Source organism: Durio zibethinus, chromosome 12 (genome assembly GCF_047325235.1).
Source record: "Durio zibethinus cultivar Kanyao isolate XHJ-2024 chromosome 12, ASM4732523v1, whole genome shotgun sequence".
In the NCBI taxonomy this organism is placed as follows: Eukaryota; Viridiplantae; Streptophyta; class Magnoliopsida; order Malvales; family Malvaceae; genus Durio; species Durio zibethinus.
Window position 1 is genome coordinate 12,040,951 of NC_143173.1, and position 26,726 is coordinate 12,067,676.

The 26,726-nt window shown below is 34.3% G+C and overlaps 4 protein-coding genes and 3 pseudogenes across 12 annotated transcripts; 5 read left to right on the forward strand and 2 right to left on the reverse strand.

Moving 5' to 3' along the window:
- The first annotated feature begins 349 nt into the window (after nt 1–349).
- LOC111297032 (chlorophyll a-b binding protein CP29.3, chloroplastic-like) lies at nt 350–2,124 on the forward strand (annotated as a pseudogene). Its single transcript, XR_016325906.1, has 2 exons — nt 350–967; nt 1,700–2,124. The product of XR_016325906.1 is annotated as a chlorophyll a-b binding protein CP29.3, chloroplastic-like (transcript).
- Nucleotides 462–782, forward strand: LOC149515699 (chlorophyll a-b binding protein CP29.3, chloroplastic pseudogene; annotated as a pseudogene).
- Nucleotides 2,125–3,761: 1,637 nt separating the features above from the next.
- LOC111295956 (protein yippee-like) lies at nt 3,762–6,744 on the forward strand. Of its 3 annotated transcripts, none has more exons than XM_022889829.2 (6): nt 3,762–3,867; nt 4,115–4,230; nt 5,509–5,552; nt 6,056–6,164; nt 6,250–6,305; nt 6,393–6,744. In XM_022889829.2, exons 2-6 carry the CDS (start codon nt 4,135–4,137, stop codon nt 6,475–6,477), a joined length of 390 nt encoding a protein of 129 aa, XP_022745564.1. In that variant the 5' UTR covers nt 3,762–3,867; nt 4,115–4,134; the 3' UTR covers nt 6,478–6,744. The 3 variants fall into 3 exon arrangements, with proteins under 3 accessions (XP_022745564.1, XP_022745565.1, XP_022745566.1); XM_022889830.2 differs by having other exon boundaries at nt 3,770–3,915; XM_022889831.2 differs by having other exon boundaries at nt 3,856–4,030.
- Nucleotides 6,745–7,758: 1,014 nt separating this feature from the next.
- On the reverse strand, nt 7,759–12,451 carry LOC111295955 (arginyl-tRNA--protein transferase 1-like; annotated as a pseudogene). The gene is made up of 6 exons (XR_016325907.1): nt 12,269–12,451; nt 11,525–11,563; nt 10,730–10,880; nt 9,255–10,385; nt 8,553–8,876; nt 7,759–8,217 (listed from the first exon to the last, which is right to left on the reverse strand). The product of XR_016325907.1 is annotated as an arginyl-tRNA--protein transferase 1-like (transcript).
- A 558-nt stretch (nt 12,452–13,009) lies between these two features.
- Nucleotides 13,010–17,190, forward strand: LOC111296475 (uncharacterized). Its single transcript, XM_022890801.2, has 5 exons — nt 13,010–13,510; nt 13,613–13,736; nt 14,551–14,665; nt 15,282–16,358; nt 16,632–17,190. Exons 1-5 carry the CDS (start codon nt 13,315–13,317, stop codon nt 16,887–16,889), a joined length of 1,770 nt encoding a protein of 589 aa, XP_022746536.2. The 5' UTR covers nt 13,010–13,314; the 3' UTR covers nt 16,890–17,190.
- Nucleotides 17,191–18,276: 1,086 nt separating this feature from the next.
- LOC111297066 (clathrin light chain 2-like) lies at nt 18,277–20,866 on the reverse strand. Its single transcript, XM_022891657.2, has 3 exons — nt 20,446–20,866; nt 19,810–19,963; nt 18,277–18,789 (listed from the first exon to the last, which is right to left on the reverse strand). Exons 1-3 carry the CDS (start codon nt 20,748–20,750, stop codon nt 18,436–18,438), a joined length of 813 nt encoding a protein of 270 aa, XP_022747392.1. The 5' UTR covers nt 20,751–20,866; the 3' UTR covers nt 18,277–18,435.
- Nucleotides 20,867–22,298: 1,432 nt separating this feature from the next.
- Nucleotides 22,299–26,346, forward strand: LOC111297527 (putative receptor-like protein kinase At3g47110). Of its 5 annotated transcripts, XM_089740606.1 has the most exons (4): nt 22,500–24,329; nt 24,402–25,277; nt 25,521–25,910; nt 26,104–26,345. In XM_089740606.1, the coding sequence occupies exons 1-4, from the start codon at nt 22,553–22,555 to the stop codon at nt 26,124–26,126; spliced, it is 3,066 nt and encodes a 1,021-aa protein (XP_089596732.1). In that variant the 5' UTR covers nt 22,500–22,552; the 3' UTR covers nt 26,127–26,345. The 5 variants fall into 5 exon arrangements, with proteins under 5 accessions (XP_089596730.1, XP_089596732.1, XP_089596729.1 ...); XM_089740604.1 differs by having other exon boundaries at nt 22,299–25,277; XM_089740603.1 differs by having other exon boundaries at nt 22,513–25,277; nt 25,987–26,346.
- The last annotated feature ends 380 nt before the right edge of the window (nt 26,347–26,726 follow it).

Genomic DNA, 26,726 nt, shown 5'->3' on the forward strand with positions numbered 1-26,726 from the left:
TCTAACAAGTCAATTGTTTGATACTACTGTGACTGTCTGTTCTTCTGGGAAGAACGGTTCTGATGTGGCATTTTCCATCAGAGGAATGCTAGACTTAATAATATTAAGAGAATTTTCCTTTTGCATTTTCCATTGTAAAACAACCAAATTGGTTGGTTAAAAGGAATCCTTAAATATGAGCTGGAAAATGACAGAACAATACTAAAAGACCCCAGAAAATAATAAGGTGAAGGAGCCATCAACCATCCAACCTCATCCACAAATGGATAAGGCAGAAATAAGGGCCCTAAAATTCCCATTCACATTCTTCAATTTGATAAAAAGAATAGAAAACAACCAAAAATTGAGAAAAAAACCCAAATAAAAAGTGTCAATACATGTTATTCCATATGTACATAACACAATATATATTGCACAATCACTCTAGCTACTCCACCAGTACCACCAACTAGTCCTCAGCCATGGCCACAGCCACCAGCATAGCTGCCACCACGTCGCATCTTTTCAGGATCCCTATCTACAATCCTAGCCCACGCTCTGGTAGAATCCAAGCCAGGTTTGGCTTTGGCACCAAGAAACCAGCAGCACCCAAAAAAGCAGCCCCTAAACCACCTTCTGACCGCCTTGTTTGGTTCCCCAATGCAACACCACCGGAATGGCTAGACGGGACAATGATCGGAGACCGAGGGTTTGACCCTTTTGGCTTTGCTAAGCCAGCAGAGTACTTGCAGTTTGATTTGGACTCATTGGACCAGAACTTGGCCAAGAATGTGGCTGGTTAGGTTATAGGGGTGATTAACTAGAGGGCGGAGCTTAAGCCGACGCCGTTTCAGCCGTACATGGAGGTGTTTGGGATTCAAAGGTTTAGAGAGTCTGAGCTGATTCATGGTAGATGGGCAATGTTAGGAAGTCTTGGTGCCATTGCTGTTGAGGCACTCGCTGGAGTTGCATGCAAGACGCAGGAAAGGTAGGTATCCTGTATAATATTGTACTATTTACCACGTTGCATGCAAAATATATGGGAAAAAAAAATTAAATTCTATTATGAACATTTTAAAAATATATAGGAAAAAAAAATAAAAAAAGACGTGACTGTTTTTTAATCTGCTTGTAAAATTAAAAAATTTAACTATTTGATATATGAAAAATGAATTTTTCGTTAAAATGTTATCTCATAATTTTTTCAAAAAATGTATATAATTTAAAAATTTTTACTTATTCGAAATTAAATCTAAAATTAGATCCGATTAATTCAAAATTGGCATATATAGATTGACAACAATACTTTCTATTTGGATTTCTAATATGTATTATTGTGTTTTTTTTTTTTTTTTATATACATAGATGGACACTTCAACATGATTTATTTCTTCTAATGAAATGCAAATGTTACCTAAACATGTCAAATTTCTTGTTATTTTGGGAGCAAATTAACTACATTAAGAGCTAGAGAGTAGGTGAGATGAGTGGAGGAAAAAGATTGACGTGTTTACATTAATTTTATTGATCCAAATACATAAATCATACCTCAAGAAAATCTGCCATTTGATGAGGGTTATAAATTGGATCACTTTCCTTCGTGAAGGACAGTTTACCTTTTGGGACCATTTGAATATCTGTTTTCTGGTGGCCCAAGCAAAAATTTATGATTGCATGTGATTTTCCATTCTGTTTCATTGGCTCTGATTTTTTTTATCAGGTAGAGTTGGTGGAAGGTTCATCTTACCTTGGCCAACCGCTGCCTTTTTCCTTGACCACATTAATCTGGATAGAGGTTCTGGTAATTGGTTACATTGAGTTCGAGAGGAATGCTGAGCTTGATCCTGAGAAAAGGCTTTACCCTGGTGGGTACTTTGATCCACTAGGGTTAGCCTCTGATCCTGAGAAAATTGACAACCTGAAACTGGCAGAGATCAAGCATTCCAGACTAGCCGTGGTCGCCTTCCTCATCTTTGGAATCCAGGCTGCAATAACTGGAAAGGGTCCTATAAGCTTCATTGCTAGCTTTAACAATTGATGGTTATTGGGGATAACAGCAATTTGAATCATTTAATTGTATGTTATTGTTAAAAAATGAAAAAACTAAGGAATTTTTATTTTAATATTGTTAATTTCACGAGAGTCGATCATTAAGCTCGTAATTAAATTGAGCTAAGTTAATATAATAAAAAACTTGAAATTGAGTTCAACTAAAAATTCGTCACTTCAAATTTGATTCGAGCTACACCAAATTTTAATTTTTAAGTTTAAGTTTAACTCGAAATAAAAATTAATTTATTTAAACTTATTCGATTAAGTTTATTTAATAAAAATGAATTCGATTCTCGTGTTTAATTTCAAACTTCATTCTGTATTCGAATTCGAGCTCGAATTAATATATATATAAGAGTAAAATAATAAATTTTTAATTAAAATAATAAAAAAATATTAAGATTTAAAAAATTGATTAAATTTATAAGTTATTCAAATTATATATTAAAATGTTTGAATTTGACTTACTCAATAAATCAAATTATTTGAGTTTAAATTCAACCTGATAATTATTGAGCCTAATTTAAATTTTATTTAAGTCAAAACTAAAAAATTAAAAAATTTTACGAGCATTAATATATCATTTACTTTCGTAATTATAGCTATGAAAGATTGATTAACAAGTGATTGGTTTAATCGGTTAGACTCGTTTTTCTTGACGAAAAAATTTTAATTTCAAATTTTACCGATGATTACTTGTTGAAGTCATTTTAAAACTACGATTTATAATTATTTATCTTAAATTGATACGATATATTTTATTTTAATTTAAAAGATTGAGCAATCTATTTATCTCATATTTTATTCTTACCTTAAAAAAAAAAAAAAAAAAAAAAAAAGATCGACAAGTTTATAGGGTTCGGTTGCCAAAGGACAACGACTGGCATGATGGTTCTGGTTTGGGTCAAAAAATTGTCCAACCCAAAAGTAAGAAAGCAATCAGCTCACATGAGAAAAAAACCCAAAAGCAATCCAACCAAAATGGACGTTTAGCGTTTTTTCTTTTTTCTTTTTTAATTATTATTATTTTGAAAAAAATTTTAGATAAAAATAAAAAATAATTTTGGGTTAAGTCTAATGACAAAAATTATAACACCATAAATTTTATATTATGCGTGTATTAGACAAAAAAAATATACATACATAAATGCAATAATTATCAGATATAATTTTAATATACTTTTAAAACATTGTATTATTAAATTTGGTCAATTGATTCTTTAAAGCAACTCATTATTTCTTGACTTGTTTTCAATTGGCTATTTCAATTTGAGATTGTACAATTGGGAAGTACGACATGGGAAAAGAACTACTTGCTGAAGACAGTGATTTTTAACCTTAACAAAACTTGATTAATCAAATAATCATGCTTATTATCTAACAAAGAACAAGATGTAAAATACAATTATTACATTTATTATTAACTATTACATTATTTAATATTAAAAAATTTCATGAATAAAACTTAATTTTGAGATTTTTTTACTAAAATAAAGAGTACTTATATAATACATTAAATTTAATAATTTAATAATTTATATAATACAAAATATTAAAATTTATGTATTTTTTTATATTATCTAAAAATTATATATTATCATTCATATCTATATAAAAATATAAAATATAAAATATATATTTTTTATTTTTATTAAAATTATATATAAGTGTTATTAAAATTTTAAATTGCGTCAATTTTTAAACAGTGGCTTATACGTCCACGCAGGTTCCACTTGACAGAAAAATGCAAACATAAAATGGTGGATGTGATAGCTTCTTTGGTCCACATTTCCGGCTAAAAGAACTATTCAAGAGAAAGAAGCCAAGCCAGCGAAGGCAATCGAAAAATATTTCAACCATCCCTTTTCTTTTCTTTTCTCTTCAGTAATAATTTCTTTTTTTCTTTCACGTGCAATCCATTCATTTTCTTCAATTCTAACTACCCTTTTCATCAATCATCAGTCTTTTGTTTCGTTTTCGTGATAAAGATCATATCTTGGTATTCAAAGTTTTCGTCTTTTTATATATATATATATATATATCTAAAGATTCTCTCTTTTTTATTTGTTTGTGTTTTGTAAAGATCTGGTGGGTGGTGGATAGATGGGGAGGTTATTTGTGGTGAATCTTGAAGGGAGGGTTTATAGCTGCAAGCACTGCAAAACCCATCTTGCTCTTTATGAGGATATTATCTCCAAGGTTGTACTTTTTTTTTCCTTAACTTTGATTCCTTTGACTTTTGTCTGATAATCTTGTGAAATCTTCATCTGGGTAATTTTAATTTGTGTGGTTGTGCTGTGTTTACGTAATGATGGTTTTAATTATGATTAGGGGATATCTAAAGTTCCATCATTTTATGACTGCATAGCATTTACTACTAGTAGTATGGGATCCATGATTGATCAGATTGATATTTCTTCTATTATTAAATTAGGAATTTGGATAATCCATGTCTGTCTTCCTGGCTTTGTAATTATGGAAGTTCAATGGTTCTTCAATGTTAACTAAACTGGATGCTGGGAGGATCTTATTTTATGTTGTTATTGTTGTCTCTTTCTAAGCATAGATGTTAGTTTGGTGTCATTGGGAAGGGCTCTGCACTTTATGATGATGGCCAATTGTTGGTCTGTAGGATAAATATGATGTTAAACATATTTTCTTATGCATTTGAGAGGACCTGTGCAAGAGATTAAACCTGCTATTTGGAAATGTTATAGTACCTTTTATTGTGATATGGCCTGCAATGATAGTATATAGAAGCCCAAGTTAACACGAGAAATATAAGTCTCAATCCGAAAGTAGTTGTGTCAGCTGTATGAGTTTTTTCCCCTTTTTCTTCCCTGATCGAGGGCTACAACCTCCAAAAGATGCAGGGATGCCAAGTTTATCCTTTACTAGTACAACAGATGAACTCTGAACTGTATGTTTCACTTCATTCACATCTATGCTAAAAGGGCAAACTCCAGTGCACAAGGCTTCCTGCTTTGTGAGGGTTGGGCTGAGGGTCCATAGTACGCAGCCTTTCCTCTGTATTTTTTGCAGAGAAGCTGTTTCCAGGATTTGAACCCGTGACCTCCCGGTTCATTCGCATCTATGATATGAACTAAAAATATGAATGTTCGATTTTGCATATTTATTTCTGTGATAATTGACAATTTATACTAAGAAATGAGTCTGAAACCATCTTATGCACTGAGGTCATTCACTTCAAAAGTTAAAAAGCATATACTTTGCTCAAGAGCAGCTTAGTGGATGATAGTTATGGTAAAGAATGGAGATTGTTCTTGACTGCTAAAGTGCTAATTAATTTACCTTTGTTTCTAGATGAGAATTGGGCAATTATATATTTCATAGGCATATTGGTGTAGTTCATTATTTTGGAGGTTTTTTCTTTTTCTTTTTGCTTTCACATTGGTTGGGGGTTCTCTTAGAAGCACAGTTTCTAACGACGTGTTTTGCTTGTGTTCTTTTATTCAGTCCTTCCAATGCAGGCATGGGAAAGCATATCTCTTCAGTAAGGTGTAAGTTTTCTTGATTTTAGGCACCTCATCATTTTGTACAAATACCAAATCTGTCTAGAATTACTCTGAACAGGACCAACAACTCTAATACTTGCCTATGCCATAAGGTGCCTGTCACTTCTATTATCATACAATTAGCCTGGAGGTTGTCAAACTATGCTGTGCTCGTAATGTCTTGCTTAATGCATAAGAAAAGATTCTGCTTGTTGAATTCATTGTTGATTTTAACAATTTGTTTAGTTCACTTATAGCAAGGTAATAGCCTTTAATTGCTCACAAGCATAAGGCTTTTTCCCCCCCTTTAGCCTTTTGAATACCAGGCAGAGCAGGAGAGATGAGAGGATGAGGATTGCAGGTATCTTTTTCTTAATGGGCTAAACAGTGAACAAGCCTGGACTTTATGGACATCCCACTTACATGATCTTTAAAGAAAATGAGATTTGAAGTTATCTGTACACAATGGTCATTTTCATGGATAAATTCTCATCTCCATTATTTCACAGAGTGAATGTTTCTGCCGGTGAGATGGAAGATAGATTGATGACGACGGGGTTGCACACTGTGGCTGACATCTTCTGTGTTGCATGTGGATCAATTGTGGGGTGGAAATATGTAAGCTTTTGTGGTACATATTCAAAATTCATGATTTATGTATCTTGTTACCGAGCTGTTATTCATGACGGATAGTGTCTTTCAGGAAACTGCCCATGACAAGAACCAGAAGTACAAGGAAGGAAAATCTGTTCTCGAACGGTGAGTAAATAATCATAAACATGGAGAGAAACTTTGGTTCTGGTTATTGAGGATGTTCTTACAAGAGATTTTCTGGATCATGAGCAGGTTCAAGGTGTCTGGTCCTGATGGAAGCAATTATTGGGTCAGCCATGAAACACATGTTGGTGGGAGTGATACAGATGATGTTTGATTAACAATGAATTCTGGTCAAATTCCAATTGTACATTCTTTAACCCCTTTATTATCATTCAGCTCATGTTGAATACTTAAAACCGCAGATTCCTTATTAAAGCAGCAGACCAACTTGCTGTGAATAACATGATTGCTTGGAAACAGTGAATTGTTGGTTCTGATGGACCCAACGTCCAAACCTGACTGAATGTTGTGTCGCAAATTAAAGTTTCAGATGTTGATATGGATGGATTACGCTGAATGCTATCATTTGCATTGTTTTTAATGCTTTGGCAAATAAGCTGAAATTTCAACTCACTTTTTCTGTTTGGCACATGGGCCATTTAAGTAATTGATCAAATTTCAGTAAAATTTTACTGTCCGAAATTTTGTTTCTTGAGATGTTCAATTGATATGATGATTAAAGAATGGTTAAAGTAGTAAATGAAAATGTTATTGTCAATAGAAATAAGTGATGCAAGGAAAATCAAAATTACAATTTAATATGATTTTATTTTTTTTAAAATTTTCAAACAACCGATTTTAAAATATAGAATATAAGGCTTAATTTGTTGATGTTGTTGAAATGTTTAATTCAGGTGTTCAAGTCTGTAGCTAAAATGAAGATATTGATGCTAGCTTCATCATATTCAAGAATAAGAATCTTTTGATTCCATGATGATTCTCATGAACCAAATTTCCATTTATAAATGAATAAATAAATAAAAAAGATTTAGGAATAGGTATATTCATTATCGGACCATAGTTCGGTTGGCATCCATTGAAATGTGGAAAAGTAAAGCTTGGCATGTTCGGATAACATTTTGTAAAAGGGACATTCAAGCAATTGGATAGCTCTAAAACGAGTAATCAGTAGTGTAATAAAAAATTAGGTAAAGGCTTATGCCATCAACCAAAATTAAACTCTAATGGCAGCTCCTAAAACTTCTGGATTGTTCTTTGATTCTTTTCGTTTGCCTTGACTTCACCACAAAATCAGAATATGCAGTGGGCATAATGCCGAAATAATACTTAATGGAAAGTAGATAAGATAATTTCAGACATGACACAAATCAATACGAAAAAATATGAAAAAAAACAGTTTTAAAATTTTGAAAATAAGGTATGAGTTTGGCAAAAAAAAAAAAAATGTTTTGCATTTGACATATAAACATGAATTGTAATATGATAATTTTTATATTTTACATGTGTTTGATATAAAATAGACACGACAAGGACACACGAATTTTCAGATCTACTCGAAAACAAATACAATAAGGAATAAGAGAAGGGGAGGGGGTTGAGGAAAAAGCAATTTTGCTTAAAGAGGCAAAGCAAAATTTATTTGATGCCATATATGGTCACTACAAGCAGAAAGCATATTCGAATTCCTCAAAGGAAGAAACCCACCCGATTCAAATTTTGCCAAAACGAGAGAATATGTCACATGCACGAAAGAAAGAACGATAGATGAACCTGGATTAGGAATCTCTGCTTCTTAACTGAATGGATTAAATGAAAGTGATCCCTACTTCAAGAAATGAAGTTCATAATAGCTCCCCCTCAGCAACCAGAAAGCTTGGAAGACTTTAAGGCACATTGATCTGAGACCAAATTTCTTAGTCATATGAATCAAACAAGTTTAGCCAAGAGAATAAACCATTTGCTCTGACACCTCTACACCCACCACTCTCTGGTAGCTGTGCAGTAGTGTTTCCAAGTAGTTCCTTTCAGTGGAACCAAGTGCTAGTCGTAGATCCTTCAAAAGAAACCATTAATTAGAATAAAAACATCAACAAAAATGCCGAACACATTGCACTAGGAAACAGTTAAAGGAGGTCTACATTTAGTCTTTGATACAACGACCCAAATTCTTTCTCTTGATTATGGATATGGAATTCTGATAAATATGCATCTATATACTACATGGCAAAGAGGTATAGATAAATTACATCAATTTTTTATTATCAAATATCTCATGGAGCCACTTACGTACTAGGACAGGAAATCATGAGATAAAATCTCCACAACTTCCAACCGGGTGATTATTAAGAGCTCCTTTTATTACAATTACATCATCTAGCATTTACTTACCTTGTATCTTAGTCGTGATCCGCTCAGTCCCAATAAAACATTAGTCAAATCTCCATCATCTATTGCAGGAGATCCCAAGCCATTTGTTTCTGGGTCCAATTCATTGTCAGAGCTCTCAGATTCAATCTCATTCATCTTTTCATCATCATCATCCATAAGAACATCATTCGAGTCTTCTAGTCCAATGTCATCATCTGCAATTCCATGACACTTTCACGAACACAGGATTGGGAGGACTCCCCATCTTGTAAACTGGCAATATCAGATAAGATGACATATTTATTTTTATCAAGCAATGGCCTCGCTATATGAAATGCAACCCACCTGCAAATATTATTTCAGCTCATAAGTCTTCAAATATCACCAGTTTAAGCAGATGGTCATAAAAATGCAACACAAAATTCAACTCCAGCTATACGGCAAAGGCAGGACTTGAAGATGAAATTTTCACATAAAGTCAAGCATATCAAGCAATGGATAGAGAAACTAAGATAAAAGAGGAGACAAAGAAGAGATTAAGTTTAAATGCCAAAAAAGTTGAAAATTTGCATGATTAAAAAATTCTTGGATGCCACCAGTTCTTGGTTATTTGCCTCAAGAAATTTTATCACCAATGCACTTTAAAAGCATTCAGATTATGGTGTTCAAATCAAGAAATAAAAAAATGTGTGTAAAAGCAGAGTCACCGGAGGCAGAACTTACTGGTAACAAAGAGGACAAAGAAGCTCAGATGGGTAATATGCTGCTTTATATCTCATCTTGCTGCAGGAGTGTATGTAATAGCCCAGATAATAATACTGAAGACTAGCACTATAGGCTTGATTCTCTTTCACCCAACCAATTTCTTGCAGAGCTGAATATTTACCCAATGAAAAAAATGCATAATCAGGATCCCAGAATAAATACCCACTTGACAAGCATCCAGGAAGGATGTCTATCACACCAACGGCAACTAGCTTGCCATCAATGATGTACTGCTGATGGAAAGAACCAAAGCCACACGGAGGAACCATGCCATCAGCAGATGGGGAAACAAATAATAAGGGAGTGTCAACAAGAACCTTCCTGAACAAACTTTCTGTGACACAATCTGGTGTATCATTATGCACTTTAATTTGATATCGTCTATACAATGCATACTCTTCTGGATCAAAACTGGACCTTTTCAAACGGATCTCAAGCTTCTTCTTTTGAACTTGAGGATGTTCAGAGCTCTTCTTTGCACAAGAGCTTTTATTTCCACTCCCAGATTCTTCAGGGAGAGAAACAAGTTGAACATCTCCTTCCGAAGATACATTTTTTGCAGCAGAATAAAAGTTAATATGCCCATTGGAAGCCCTAATGAACAGGCCAGATATGTTCACTAGCTGATTTAGAGAACATGCCAACTTTTCTGCAATAGATTTGGGGCTTAGATCATTTTCTTCTTTACTCTGTCTTGACATTCGTGATTGTTGGATGTCCTCAGCTGATTGTTTGCGCCTTCAAGTAGCTGCTATTTGGAAGGCAATGTTGCTGGAGCATAAAAGATTTTCTGACCCTTCAACTGATAACTTTCTTTTGGCATGCAAAACCTTTTTGACTGCAGCTTTTGACAATTGAATTCCAAAAGGAAATTCCCCACTTTCAATATATGTATGCACCACTTTGTCTATTTGGTCAGATAAATGATGCATAAACTCTTCTGCCTTATTTTCCCCTCTGTAGCCACAAGAAAAAGATTCATTCCCTGCTGTGCTTGAAAGATGGATGGAGCTGCCTGTATGCTTAGAAGTATTTGGATTGTCTGTAAGTTCAATTGGTTTTCTCACCTCAAGCGTGCCATTTAAAAACCTAGGCATACAGCACTGTCAAAACTTGGGATCCACATACACCAAAAGAATGTGGTGGATGCATGGTGATATATTTCATACATATGTCAATAATTAAGACTAAGCCTTTTGATGCAGGATATCTCCATATTTGGAAACCTGCGACAAAGGGCAAACAAAACCCTTTTGGTCACTATAGCCTAGAAGCATGGTGGTTAAATGGCTCTAGTACAAGAACATAATAACATGAAAGTCTCTTTCTTTTGGCAGTCCGATAAAAAATAATGATAACAAGAAAAAATTATCAAGATTACAAATTTGGAATCAAGACACTGAGACAGAAATAGGGTATGAGTATGACTATACCTCTGCATTCATCTATATACTTGAAGTTGCTCTTTGGAAGGGAGAAAATTACTTGCCTTCAAACGAATAGTATAAGATGGGCAGCAAGTCCTTTCCATATCGGGTTTGTAGAGAAAACAGCCAGATTGCCTCCAACCACGGTCAAGAAGATCTAACAAGTAGCAATAAAGAAACAGTATAAACCAGCAAATCTAAAGACATTCATATTTAAAAAAAAAAAAAAAAACAAAGCATTAGAAATGAACAAATCACATTGCTTTCAACAATCCCAAACCCACAATTCAAATTACATGTATCCTTATCGATAAGTTGACAGTACCAATACCCAGACGATCCCTTAAACATGAAATAACAATTTTCATTTTCGATAACTGAATTTTTTAATGCCAAATTACATATTCCACTTCATTTCTACTTCATGTTTTTTCATTTAAACATAACAGAACACAACAGAAATTGCACAATACCTTAAAAACAAAATAACAAATTTCTTTTTTGATAACCAAATTTTCTAATACCAAATTACATATTCCACTTCTTTATTTCCACTTCATTTTTTTGCATTTAAACCTAACAGAAATTGCACGATACCTTAAAAACAAAATAAAAAATTTCTTTTTTGCGAACCGAATTTTCTAATGCCGAATTACATATTCCACTTCTTCATTTCTACTTCATGTTTTTTTTAATTTAAACATAACAGAAATCAAATTATCAAAATCTTATTTTCACAGCTAAAACTATGAAGCATAAAATTCGCTTAGCAAATTGCTAAGAAAAAAAAGGAAAGAAAACCTTGGTAATCATTAACTGTAATGCTGTGAGCCAATAAACCTGCAAAAAAAAAAATCAGAAATTATCTACAAATATTACGCATAGCTTAATCCAATTGACATAATCAACGCTTAATCCTAAATTAATTAACTATTAATTATATATAAATCGAAAAACATTTAAGTCAATTATATCGAAATAAAAGTCGAAGAAAGATCATTGAAGGGAAATTCAGCCTTAGGTATGTATGGTGAGATTGATTACAATTAGGTGATATGATATGTGTTTGGATTAAAAAACAACGATAGCAAGAAGGGAGAAAAGAAAATGATTATTAATGACATTAGATTAAAGGATATATATAATAAAAATTTTAAATTATTTACTATTGATAAAATTAATAAATAATTAAAAATTAATAAAAAAAATATATCGAATAATATTCTTTATTATTAAATTAAAATTATTTCAAAATTTTTAAATAAAAATTAAAAGAGAAAAGAAAAGAATTAAATTATAGGAGTGATTTTGTATTTACAATAAAAACTAAAGGAAATAAAAAGAAAAAAAAAAGAAAGAAAGCCCAGTTGGCCACTGGACCAAAATTGGTCAGTGAAAAACTGGTATCAATCGTGCTGTTACGATGAAAGCCAAATGAAAATTTTTACACTGTGCAGTGAGATTGGTACAACTCCAATTGAAATCGGGGGTCCAGTGAAATCCAAAGGCACCCTTAGAAAAATGGAGAAAATTAAAGAACCGGACCGTGAGAGATACTGGTTGCGCTGGAGGATTTGCAGTAACAGCAGGAGATTCTAACGGTGCCGTAATCGTCCACCACGCTCTCTTCTCTGCTATTGCTGCTGCTTGCTTCGTTTGTCATTTTCGGGTTCCTTTTCGCAACTGAAACATATAGAAAAAGAAAAACAAAATTGGATTTTCAATCCTATAAATTTTAGACTTTTTTTTTTTTTAAACGACATCGCTTTTCAACGAGAAGAATCCTCTCCTTTTTTTTTTTAAATATGTTGGTTTTGCACTTAAGGACTTATAGAAGTCTTATATTATGTGAATAACCCGAAATTGACATTTCATGTATTCATTTCAACCCCTGATAGCCTGGTTCGTTCCCCGGACCCTAGACAAGAAAATTACTCTCTAATTATTTTACTTGGTTTGGTGATCTTAAATCTTAGCCGTCGGATATGCTAACTTTTCGTGGTCCGTTTTTCTTGTCCACATTTAGTTTTATAAGGTAAATACAATTAAAAAATATTGCAAAAAATTTCATTATCAATAATATGGCTTGGCCGGAAAAAGAGCAATTCGGCCCATGGATGATTAGATTGATGGGCCTGAGAATTAACGTGGTGAAACCCAATCCATGATGAAATGAATTACAATATTTAAACAGTTCAAGGGCATAACTGCAAAATATAAAAAATAAAAACCCATTTCCCGAAAAATGAAAATATTTAAAAAAAGAGGGTATTATTGTGATTATCCATCTACCTGAAAGCAAAAATCTGAAAACGTAGCCTTTAAGGGAGAGAAAACAACGAGAGCTCCAGTTACAGTTGTCCCGTCATTCAAGATTTCCCTTCTCTTCCCATTTCGCCCTTCCCTCCTTCCCTTTATTTACACTCCTTGCCACTCTCCGCCATTGTCGTTTCCCTCTTCCCTCCTTCTTCTCCCTATGTCGTTTCGCATTTCCAGCTCCGAAGCTCGACCTGACTCTCTCAAACGCTGCGGTTAGAGTTGAACAAAAAGGCCTTCTTTGATCTGTGAGAATAAATTTGAGAAGGTGAAAGATGAACCGGAGCTTTAGGGCTCAGCAAGAAACGGCAATGCAAGCGGCGGCGTTGAAACAACGGCAACAATTAAGAGCTTCGATGTTGAAAGAGAAAGAGGAAGAGCTCGCATTGTTTCTGGAGATGCGAAAACGTGAGAAAGAACAGAGTAATCTTCTTTTCAATCACTCCTCCGAAGACTTCGATGCTCCTTTAGGTAAAGTTTTAAAAGTTCTTAACTTTTTTTAGTTTTTCTTTTCGTGATTTAGCTTTGAATTTTTAGTGGTTGTGGTAATTTGGTAATATTTGGAAACTGTAGGATCTAAACATGGAGCTTCACCGATCTTCAATCTTTCGGCATCGACAACTACGCCGGCGAGAAAGGCGGGCGGTGCTGCTGATGATTTTCTTAATTCTGATAGTGATAAAAATGACTATGACTGGTAATTTGTTTGTTTATTTGTTCTTTTAATTTAATTTAATTTAGGTATTGTTTGGTTGAAAGCAAAATGCAAAAAGCGACCATGAATTTAGAAGAACTAGAAATATTTTTTTGGATAACATAATAATTATGTTAGAATTGGCTTCACAATTTAGTTATTTCTCTATTTTTTATTAATTATATAATATTGGTTAATTGTAGCTTTTTGAGAAGTATAAAGAGCAATTACCAAAAAAGGCAGAAGCCTTAGGAACAACCAAACAGAGCCTTGATTTTATAAGTCATATTCCTGTTTAGCTTGGATTTTGGTTAATTTACTTAAACTCGGCCAAAGGAACAAGGCAATTGGAAGAGAGAGGGAAAGAACAAGAAAGAAGGATGATTATAATTGATGATATGTGTGATTGATTAAAGTTAATAATTTGATGGTTGTGACGGGCATTGGGCATTTTTATCATGTGCCCTGGGGTCACTAGTAGCAACTAGAGCATTTATGTTTTCTAAATTTTGGTGGCTGCTTTTGGTTTTGGCTGCTTTGAAGTAAAGTATTGATGATGACTTGTTATGATTTCTTTTGATGAATTACTTGCATTCTTTTACTTGGGAACTCAAACTTCACATTCCTAGCTCTTTCAATCGAGTTGAATTATATTTCATTGTTAAAAATTTGATTCCGATCATTTCTCGCTCTATCTCCTTTTCGTTCCCAATATAATCAGACTTTTTCTTTAGCTTCATTTTCCGCATGAAAGTAATTAAGTGAAAACATTTTCTTTTAATATGATGATATTAACGGGAAATCTTTTCCATTTCAGGCTTTTAACGCCTCCTGGTACTCCTCTTTTTCCTTCCTTGGAGATGGAGTCGCAAAAGACTTTAATGAGTCAGATTGACAGTCCTAGGGCTCACCTGACTACCATGAAATCTAGAGTATGAAAACTTTTCTTGATGATAATAATATGGATTGCACACCTTTTGAAAAATTTTGATTATTTACGTACATGATATAGTAATTTCTGGAAATAGGAAGTTATCTGGTTCATCATTTATTAAATGAGAGTCTGAATTCCTTGTAGTCCTGTTTTGGCCATTTTGCTGTGAAATTTGATTATTTCCCACCTAGCTTTTAGATTAGAGTGTGGTCAGGTATCAGCAAAACTGGAAGGTTCCTTATCTTTGTATCTACATTAAAGAGCTTTTCTTAACTAGGAACCACCATGGATGACTACCTGTTATCTTGGAGCTCATTAATCTCAATTTTTCTACATGCGTTACTGACTTGCCATTGAAACGAGTTAGTAGTATTCATACCTTAAGAGGAATAACAGTCATTAATGCCCAAATTTAAGAAGCATTTTCAAGTTTTGAAAAATCTGTGTACCTGTTGACGTATTATGGATGGTCCATAGTATCAATTTTTTTTTTTGTATTTTAGAATCCCAAAAATGTTATTCCATGGTTTTGTTACGTTTTTGTACCTTTAGATGTTCTGATGATTGGGTACATGGAGTTATTGGCAATCAATTTTTGTTCATTGTGTTTATAGCTAGCAAATCCCCAGTTAGAGTCTGCTGCCAGAGGCAACTTAGCACCGAAGCAACCAGCTTTGTCCCCTGGGTTAAATTCTACAGGGATTCGCAGGCCCTCATCATCAGGGGGTCCAGGTTCTAGACCTGCAACACCCACCGGACGCCCTACTTTGACTGGAGCATCTAAATCTAGAAGGTCATCAACACCGACAACTCGGGCCACATTACCGTCAACTAAGCCCTCAATTTCTGCAACTAAGCCTGTAACATCTGCAGCAAAGCCTGTAATATCTGCAACTAAACCTGCAACAAAACCTGTAGCATCCACAACTAAGCCCACAATTTCTGCGGCCAAGACTGCATCTTCTGCAACTAAACTGATGGTTTCTGCTAGATCCTCCACACCAACAAGGTCCACAGTTAGGTCTTCAACACCAACTGCAAGAGCTTCTATACCTTCATCCAAACCTGTATCAAGAGCAGCCACACCAACTCGTCGAACATCAACTCCATCAAGTGCTCCTAATATATCTGCTTCTCCAATTAAATCATCTCCTTCTGTTACAAAGCCAGCTCCTGCAACTTCCAGAAATTCTGTACCATCATTTGGTGCCTCTCTGATGGTAAAATCTAGACCATGGAAACCTTCTGAGATGCCTGGTTTCTCCCTTGATGCTCCACCAAATTTAAGAACAACACTACCTGATAGACCTCTTTCAGCCTCAAGAGGTAGGCCTGGAGCACCAAGTTCTCGATCTTCTTCTGTTGAACCGGGTCCTACTGGTAGACCAAGACGGCAATCATGCTCTCCTTCAAGAGGACGTCCCCCTTATGGTGCTATGCTGCATGTCAGTGGGAGCTCTGTTCCTGCAGTTAGTCGTGGGTATTCCAAAGTGAGTGACAACTTGAGCCCCGTTGTAATTGGAACTAAAATGGTTGAGAGGGTGATAAACATGCGGAAACTGGCACCACCCAAGCAAGATGATAGACATTCTCCTCATGGTAACTGGTCTGGGAAGTCTGCATCACCAGATAGTTCTGGTTTTGGAAGAACACTTTCAAAGAAATCGCTGGATATGGCTATAAGGCATATGGTAAGTATCTCCTAAAATTTTCTGTGGCATTCTCTTTTATATTTGCTTAAATTAGGATCCGTTACATGATACGACAATCTAAATATGTTATTGTCAAGGTATCCCAAATCCTCTTGTTAATAGTTATTTATAGATGGATGACATGGTTATCCCTCATTTGTTCACATCTGTCTCAACTTTTGTGTCCTTATGGGCCTGTAAGCTAAGACATTGAAGATTGAGGGGAAAAAATTAAGTTAATTCTTCCTCTGATTCCAATATTGTCTTGAGCAGGATATAAGGCGAAGCATTCATGGTAATTTACGACCATTGATGACAAATATTCCAGCATCGTCTATGTACAGTGTGAGATCTGGTCCTACACGAAGCAGAACTATTAGTGTCTTGGATTCCCCTCTTGCTACAAGCAGTAATGCTAGTTCGGAGCTTAGTGTCAACAATAATGGCATTTGTATAGATGGCATCGAAATGGAAGATGATATTGGCAGTGATCGAGGTGGTCGATCCCCTGCCAGTTTGCATGCCAGATGATGGTCATGATATAGAATAATGAGATATGACCATACATTATTGTTTTAAATCTACAAGATTCGACATTTGGAAGAGAACCAATTTCCAGGATGAACCACGTCGGAATCATTATTCTAATTTCAATGTAAAGCTAATTAGATTTGTCTAATGTTGTGTAATTCACGGTTGTTGTATTATAAACCTAGGTAGATGTTAAACATATTTTAGTTTCCAAAATTTACACGGTGAGTTGTTGTGAACTAGCTTTGAAATGGTGAAAGCTTGTCAATTGAAAACCAGTGATCAGCTTATTTTCTTTCTACCCCACTGTTCCTAATTGGAATGAATTTATTTTTGAGACAAAATTGAAGCTTATAAAAGTTCCAAATGCCCTGCAATTAGATTTAACAATTTTAGATACAATATGAAAAAGATATTAAAGCAAAACAGATTAAAATTGACAAAAATCGTATATAAGTTTGATAAAAATTTTTGGTAAAAATAAAAAAGTATGTTTAGTGTTTGATGTATTGATACGAATTATGATATGATAATTTTTATGTTCTATATATATTTAATAAGAAAATTTATTGAATTATATATATATATATATTTAATACGAAAATGACATTATAGGTACAATTGTCATATCTACTTGCATTGTTTTCTTCTATGTGAAAGGCTTGAAAGCTGATTGAAAGCTTTTAGCATGTGATCAGGCTCTTTCAGATTCCCCACTTTGCAAGATAATTCAAAGGCTTGCAGCTGTTTTATTGCTTGCAAGACTATTCAGAAAGAGGCATTCCACTTGGTCTCGAAAGTGACCAGTGACCACAAACAAAACTATTCAGTTCCAAAGGGAAGATAACAAAGGTTGGCCTGTCATGGAAGAGAATATTTCTAGGCATGGCAGTGCATAAAAGCTGGACCACATCTAACCGCCCATCTAATGTTTTTGCAGTTTGCTTCTGAAGGGATTGCAAAAAGAATAGAAATAATCTTTGAATCAGGGCATTCAGCAATGACTGTGGGCCATAATTCTCCCTAAAATCAAGATTTCTTCAGCAGAAATCCGCAACAGAGTTGTTTGGTGAGGTCAATCCAAAAGAGAGAAACAAATTAAAGGTAGCCCGAAGCTTTAAATACCTGAAGTTCTGCAAACAAGCCAGTGATGGATACATTTGGATTAGATCAAGTCTTCCCGAGGTTTAATGCTCCTACAGCTGTGGATTTGCCCGGTGTCAACAACCACGTTCATGCGGTTGGTTAATTGCTACAGGTCCCTTGCAAGAAACTGGTCCAGGATTCCGAGTCCTGAGATCAGTCCCAGGCAGTGGGACAGGAACACTCTGTGAACTGGCTTGGGGCTTATCCTCAATGGTAGAAAAGAAAGAGGAAAAATGAAGAGTTATTCCATCTGAATGACAATTTCATAAATAAAGAAACTCTAATTTATAACCTCATACAACCAAATTTAGCCTACTACTGATGATGAAAGGCTAAATACAATAATACTAACAAGATACCCTTAGATAGTTTTGGTTACAGAAGCTGACAAATGTTAATACTAAGCAGCAACTACAGTCTCAGGGGTGCCAGTGACAGGAGGAGTAGCTGTGACAGGAGTATTACTGGTTTTTGAATCTTGATCTTTTGCAGGGGCAGGTGCTGGTGGTGGAGTATGCTTCAAATGGGAAGGTGTATTGTGCTTCAATTTCAAGAGTATCTGTCTCATCCTTGAAAGGTCAGCCGGTTTTCCGGGCTTTGGACCTTGGACCACGGCAATGGAAGGCTTCTTCTCCTTATCTTTTTTTCCTTTCTTCTCTATAGCTGGCACTTCATTAGGAATGAGCTCTGCTATGGCTTTCCAGTAATGTTTATCAGCCTCAGAATGGAACTTCTCTTGGTTGGCTACAAATATCTAACACAAAGAATAAAAGGAGATAAGGTTATGTTTGGTGTATAGGATGGCGGATAGGATAGGAAGATAATTGTCCCATATAAAATTATCCTATCCTAATCCTTACACACATAAAAACAAGATAGGATGATGTTATTTAATCTAATCCTATTCATAATATCATCTTATCCTATCTTATTTATAATCTAGTGCAACAAGCATGCCATAAGTTTATTATATATGGCAAAAGCACATAGCTCTGTATTTTAAGAAGTCAGAGAACAAAACTTAAGCAAATTACAAGAATTTCATCCTCTAACTCAATAAACTGAGTCCTCGTACTTTCACCAAAAGAAAAACTGAGTTTAGCAACTGACTATTACCAGTTTAAACAAGCCGAGTAGCAAGTTACTTCGCTAATCAACTTCCAGCATTAAGAAGCGATATAATGGGGCAAAGAACATTGTAGTTTCCATTACTTTCTCCACGTCTACAAGTAACATTCCCCCTTAATAAGCTAGTTAGGTAAAGTGACACCAATGAAACCAGGGTGAACATATTTTATAACATCTATGATGCTACTTAGCTCACAAATAGTAATACTAGAAATTCAACATTGTCCATGTGCGTGTTAAGATAGAACTTCATAAGCAATATCACCACTGCATCAAAGTTTAATTCTACATACCACCATTACCTTTGTCCTTTCATTTTTTGGTGTCACAAATTATTGGACAGATCAATGAAAAAACTTAATAAGGAATTTCTACAAGAAATTTTTAATCTAGGAAGATATAGCACACTCTAGTGCAATAAATCGTGTTTCAGAGAACACACATTCGGAAAACTAAAGGCATATTCTAAGACATGAGAAGAGATGATGAAAAGCATAATATCAATATCTGCACATAACTTTTAGCACTTAGCAAGTCAAGAATAATTAGAAACCAGAATAAGTAAAACAACGTTATTTCTTTGTTTTGTTTCAGACAAGTAACAAATTCTTAAAAACATTAGCATATGGCTTGAAGTGAAAGGTACCTTCTCCCTTTCTCTGTTATCTGCTTTGTTGTTTTCGCAGGTGACCTCCCTCTTTTTATAAAACTCAACTTTGTATTGATCAGCTTCGTCAAGTATTTGGCTCAACAACTCCTTCTCCCTCTTCTCCTTCTCCTCCAATCGAATCGCATTTTCCCTAAGCCATTACAACAGTAAAAATGCCCGATACGAAGTATCACTGAATCCGATAAAATTCGCAACATCTCACACATTTTCATTAGCAAAACAAAAACATTACTCAAAAAATTGAATCTAAATTACGAAAAAGAATTTATAATTTTGCGGAATTTTTTTTTTTTTTTAATTCAATCTCTGAAAATGAAGGAATTCGAACAAAAATAAAAGCCTAAAACATTTCCTTCTAATTGCCGAAATTGAGCCATAAATTCTGAACTTTTCCCTAATTAAAACCTAGTAACCTACTATGACTTTACCAAACATATTAAACATATTCCAAAAATTAAAATTTTTTTCACTAAATCTCTTTATTTCATATTTCTAATATAGCTAAGAGCCAAATTCATAACTTTAATTTCTACTTTTTTATTTCCTCAAAAATTTCTCAGTAACCAAAAATAGGAACATTAGAAAACGAAATTATAAAAGAAAATTCAAAACCTTCTCCATTCCCTGAGAGCAACGCCTTCCTCGGGCTCCATCTCCGAAGGCGGAGGCAAAATAGGGCCGTTCGATCCATCAAAATCTTGGCCAAACCCTTCTCCATTCGTATACGGCTGCGATGCAAGCATGTCATCAGTCGAGTCTTTGGCATGGTCCGACTCTGCGGCCGCGAAAGAGTCGAATTGCTGAGACGGGTCGAACCCGGCGTAGCCGCTGTCTTCGTCTTCCTGGTGTGGAACTGAGTCGAAAGAGTCGACCGAATGGTCGCCGGTTTGAGTGAACGAGTCGGGGAACGTTGACATTCTTTTGTTTCTTCAAGATCTTGTTCGGACACGTCAAAGATTTAATTAAAAAAAAAAGAAAAAAACAGAAAGCTATGGAAGTTGGAAGTCTAAAGTCTCCGTCTCAAGGAAGGCTAAAATGAAAGGCGATAAGGTAACTCTTTATTTGCGTTTGATCAATTTCTTTGGGCTTTATTTTTTGGGCCTTTATCTGTGTTTTTGTTCATCAGTTAAAGATCCTGGAATAAATATATATCTGATTTTCTTGGTTTAATTTATCTGTAAAAAATTTTGAACATAATATTTCCACTCTAATTATCTTTTTTTTTTTTTTTTTTTTTTTATGGAGGTCATGACTTAGGGATATAGTAAAGAATTATAAATAATTTAGAGATAAAGAAAAGAATTACAAATAATTTAGGAATAAAAAAAAGTTATATATATGAAATTTGAACCCAAGATGAATAATTAAATTTTTTTATTGGTATTGTTGCATGTAGATGTTTTGCTTCATTGCGTATTACCATTATTTAATGAGTTAATATTATGAATTATTTTTAAATTATAATAAAATATTTAATGTGAAGTTAAATTTTTAAAAAAATTTTAATGTGATACATAAATTATAAATTTATTAATTAATATAATATTTAAAAATTATTTATTTATTACGTATTATCATTTAAAATTAATCATGTTAAGAAAAAAATATAATTAATAGATTTATGATTTATATACTAAATAAACTTTAGATAATACATTAAATATTTTACAATAATATCATTCATAACATTAACGTTTACTTAACGCATACAAAGACGCATTCCTTTGATGTATGACCTCAAAACCACCAAATTTACATGAATGTGGATTCAATTTAGCGTTTAGTTATTTAGTTTATGGCCTTGCTTGAATTCAAAGCAAGCCATTGCTAACTATAACTTAAAAAAGTTAGAGGGCCATTGATCACCATCGGTCTTTGTTTATTTATTTATTTATTTTTTAATGAGAATCTCCATCAACCATTACAAAATTGATATTGAAACAAGGTCTTTAAATAAATTTTATAAGTCAATTGAGTCTTTTTTTCTTTCTTCTTTCGAGAATCTCTACCAACTATATTGTGGCCTACAAGTTATGTGGTTGAAAATTCAGCTTCTTATCAGTAACTTGTTCAACAAACAAAGACGCATTCAAGCTCCAATCTAAACAAAGGCGCATTCAAGGCCTAGTAGAATTATAAAAGTGTAATGATCAATTTATATTTCTATTATACTAATTGAATTTTTGAAAATTTATTATTTAGTTGAGTTAAAGATATTATTTTAAAGAATTTTCACATGAACGAAAAAAAAAATCATGTTACTTTAAAATTTTATTATCTTAAGATAATAAAATCATTTTATTTGTACGACATTAGAAATTAAAATATGAGTACAACCACAATAATGATCAAGAATTAATATTAATGTATATTTATCAATATATTTTGTATTTCAATAATTGTGATATATTTGTAACTAAACCCTAGATTCTATATAAAATGAAAAGAAAAAACCAAAAAGATGAATCCAAAATTATTGAAAGTATGGCTCAATTATGCTCAATCCCCAAGTCAATGCTTCCTACTAAAGGAGGAGCCGGCCATAAATTCTAGCCAATTGCCTTTCAAAATCAGAAAACTTCAACCAATTGTCGGTAGACACGACAGGTCAAAATTGAAGTTCCAAAACTTCTTATATATTGCACTCTAGTTCTTGTTGAAGAACCAAGCACTCTCAAATACAAACCATTCTCATCAATTAACAAACTGATTCGGGCTGATGGAGCTATCGATCAAGCATTTCAAAGTGTCCAGCTCTTTTTTCCTTGTTCATGTTGAAGTTATAATTCTTCTCTCATGCTTCAACCTGCAAGGTCTTAACTTGCTTGGTTTAGAAGCCACTATAGTTAGTGGAAATGACACGGACCAACAAGCTTTACTCGAGTTCAAAGCCAAGATAACTGGTGATCAGCTCAACGTTATGCATTCCTGGAATAGTTCCATCCATTTCTGCCAATGGTACGGTGTTACATGCGGCCGCAGACATCAAAGAGTCACCAAGTTGGAATTGCAATTCCAGAAACTCACGGGGTCTCTATCACCAAACATTGGAAATTTGAGCTTTCTCAGGGTGTTGAATCTTGCAGGCAACAGCTTCAACAACGAAATTCCTCAAGAAATTGGACGTTTAAGAAGATTGGAAATATTGCAATTGTCCAATAACTCCATCATTGGTAAAATTCCTTCCAATTTATCTGGTTGTTCTAAGCTTGGATTTCTTCATATTAGAGGCAACCAGCTAACTGGAGAAATACCCGGTTTGCTTGGTCTCTTGTCAAAATTAAAAATTTTAAATGTTTTCAACAACAGTTTAACGGGGAATATTCCACCTTCCTTGGGGAACTTATCGTCTTTGGAGACACTTTCTTTGGCTCAGAATGCACTGAATGGGGTTATACCTGAATCTCTTGGGCAACTGACAAATCTTTCACTTCTTTCTATAGCAGAAAATGCAATTTCTGGAATTGTTCCTGTCTCAATTTTCAATCTCTCTAAGATTGTAAGTTTTGATATTGGTGGAAACAAGATTCAAGGTACTCTTCCTTCTGACTTAAGAATCACTACGCCATATATTGAAATATTTTCCATCAGACAAAACCAAATCAGTGGACAATTCCCTGTTTCAATATCCAATGCCTCAAATCTCGTGGCTCTTCAAGTTTCATCCAACCAACTTAACGGAAACTTGCCTTCATTTGGAAAGCTGGATAAAATATCTAGATTTCTCATAGGCACAAATCATTTTGGAAATGGGGGAGCAAGTGACTTAAACTTTCTTTGTTCTTTAACCAATACTACCAAACTAGAATATCTAGAGATAACCCAAAATAATTTTGGAGGGGTATTACCCAAGTGCGTTAGCAATTTGTCTAGCACCATTTTGTTTCTAGCAATAGGAAGGAATAAAATATTGGGAAGAATTCCAGCAGGGATTGAAAATCTCATCAATTTGGAGTTGCTAGATGCATCAAATAATCTGCTATCAGGTTCTATTCCCCTTGTTATTGGGAGGCTTAAGAAGCTAAAGACTTTTTATGCTCATTATAATTATTTTCTCTCTGGGCCTATTCCCCCTTCTATTGGAAATTTGACAATGTTAACCCAACTTACTTTAAAGAGTAACAATCTGCAGGGCAACATTCCTTCAAGTCTAGGTAACTGCGAAAGTTTGGTTGTATTGGATCTTTCTTATAACAATCTAAGTGGATCAATACCCCCTGAAGTAATTGGACTCTCGTCATTGTCCATGGGTTTAGACTTATCATCCAACCATTTGACTGGTGTGCTTCCGGTTGCAGTAGGGAATCTGAAAAATCTAGGTGCATTGGATGTTTCCCAGAACAAATTATCTGGTTTGATTCCCAACAATCTTGGTAGCTGTGTAAGACTGGAGTATCTGTTCTTGAATAGCAATTTGTTTCAAGGGCCCATTCCTTCATCTTTTATTTCATTGAGAGGTCTTATCGAATTAGACTTGTCTAACAATAATCTTTCCGGTGAGGTTCGAGAATTTCTTGTTAGCTTTGGGTCATTACAGTATTTAAATCTATCTTTTAATGATTTTGAAGGTATGTTACCAATTGATGGAGTCTTTAAGAATGCAACTGCTACATTCGTTGAGGGAAACAATAAGCTTTGTGGAGGCACCCCTGAGTTACACTTGTCCAAATGTAACTTGAAAACATCCATCAAAAGATCAAATACCTCTCTCAAGTTAAAAATTGCAATTGCTTTTGTGATTTTAGGAGTAACTTTGGTATTCTCATTTCTCCTCATTTTGTGGTTCAGAAAGAGGAAAGAGCAGCCAGCAGCAACTTGTGCAGAAAATTCACTTTTACAGTTATCATACCAAAGCATCCTGAGGGCTACTAGTGGATTCTCTTTGCGAAATTTGGTTGGCTCAGGTAGCTTCGGTTCTGTATACAAAGGAATTCTTGAAGAGAGTGGAGTAGTTATTGCCGTTAAGGTGCTTAATCTTCTTACTCATGGAGCTTCCAGGAGCTTCTTAGCTGAATGTGAGGCCTTGAAGAACATTAGACATCGGAATCTTGTCAAGGTATTAACAGCAATTTCAGGTGTTGATTATCAAGGCAATTATTTTAAAGCACTAGTTTATGAGTTCATGGTAAACGGAAGCTTGGAGGATTGGCTGCATCCATCTGTTGGCATGAATGAACAAGAGACAGTGAGAAACCTGAATTTCTTCCAAAGGGTAAATGTGGCAGCAGATGTTGCTCATGCACTGGCGTATCTGCACCATCATTGCGATACACCAATTATTCATTGTGACCTCAAGCCCAGCAATATTCTACTTGATGAGGAAATGGTTGGCCATATAAGTGACTTTGGCTTAGCAAAAATCCTTTCTGCTGATAGGCTTAACAATTCTATTACTCAGTCAAGCTCCCTCGGATTAAGAGGAACTATTGGTTATGCTCCACCAGGTAAGTGCATTTCATTTATTTCTTCCATTTTAATACTTGTCTTAGCACAACATAATTCAAAATCAAAACATATAATGTGGAAGTAGTTTTTGGTTAACAAAAAATGACTACATTACTTCAAATTAGAATGTAATTTTACATGTTTAAAGCTTTGATGTCAGAGGCTATATCTTTATATTTTTCAAAGGATCTCCTCTGCAATTATTGCTATAATTTATATAATTTTTGATGAGTTAATTGTAGAATATGGCATGGGAAGCGAGTTGTCAACAAAAGGTGATGTGTATAGCTTTGGCATCCTCTTGCTAGAGATGTTTACGGGGAAAAGGCCGACTAATGAAATGTTCAAAGAAGGTTTCAGCCTTCACAACTTTGTTGTGGCAGCTTTGCCTGAACAACTGATTGAGATTATAGATCCCATTCTTCTTGAAGAGCGAGTCAAACAAGGAAATGACAGACATCTTCAATTCTTGAATTCAATATTGGAAATAGGACTCATTTGTTCTGCCGAATCACCAAGTGCGCGGACGGACATGAGTGATGTCGTTACCAAGCTTTGTTCTATTAGAGACAAGCTTCACCCTACTCGATTGCATTGTGAGGGCCAAACTTTACATGCTGCTCAATCAGCAGGTAAACAATTTGCATTATTCTTAACAAAATACTCAAACCATTACATGACTTAAGGCATATTTCCATTTCTATTCAGATAAATACCGTGTTCAGATGATTTGAACAAGTAAATTGTTTTTTGGTTACATTCTTTTGAAGTAAATATGATGGTTTAATTAGAGATTTCATTATTTTTATATGGTTCATGTATCAGAGGAGCCATATAAATGGACTTGAGAGGCTTAGGAGCAGCAAAGTACTGCCAGTTCTTTATTTCGCTTTGTATCTGGTATTTGCAGTAAAACTTTTCCAACAAGCACTCGAGTTGGAGAAGAGAAAAATAAGGAGCAAGTTTGTCCACCTATTATTAGTGTATGTAATTTGTATGAATTTTCTTTTCTTGTGGATTATCATCAAATCAGAATTCAGAATAAAGCAAATTTGTTCTGCTACACCTTTTTCAGCTGGTTAATATAAATTTTCTTTTATGTTTTTTTTTTTTTTTAGAAAAAATAAGACAATTCAATCAATCCATTTAGTTGAAAAAATAAGCTAAGTAACATTCCCCCTGGATAAACTAGTTATTTAAAGTGACACCAATGACACCTGGGTGAACAAATTTTATATATCTACAATGCTACTTAGCTCACAAATATTAATACTAGAAATTCAACATTGTCCATGTGCATGTTGCAATAGAACCATAACTGTTTCCTTGTTCTGAATATCACCACTGCATCAAAGTTTAATTCTACATACCACCATTACCTATGTCCTTTCATTCTTTGGTGTCATAAACTATCGGACAGATCAATGAAAAACTTCATGAGGAATTTC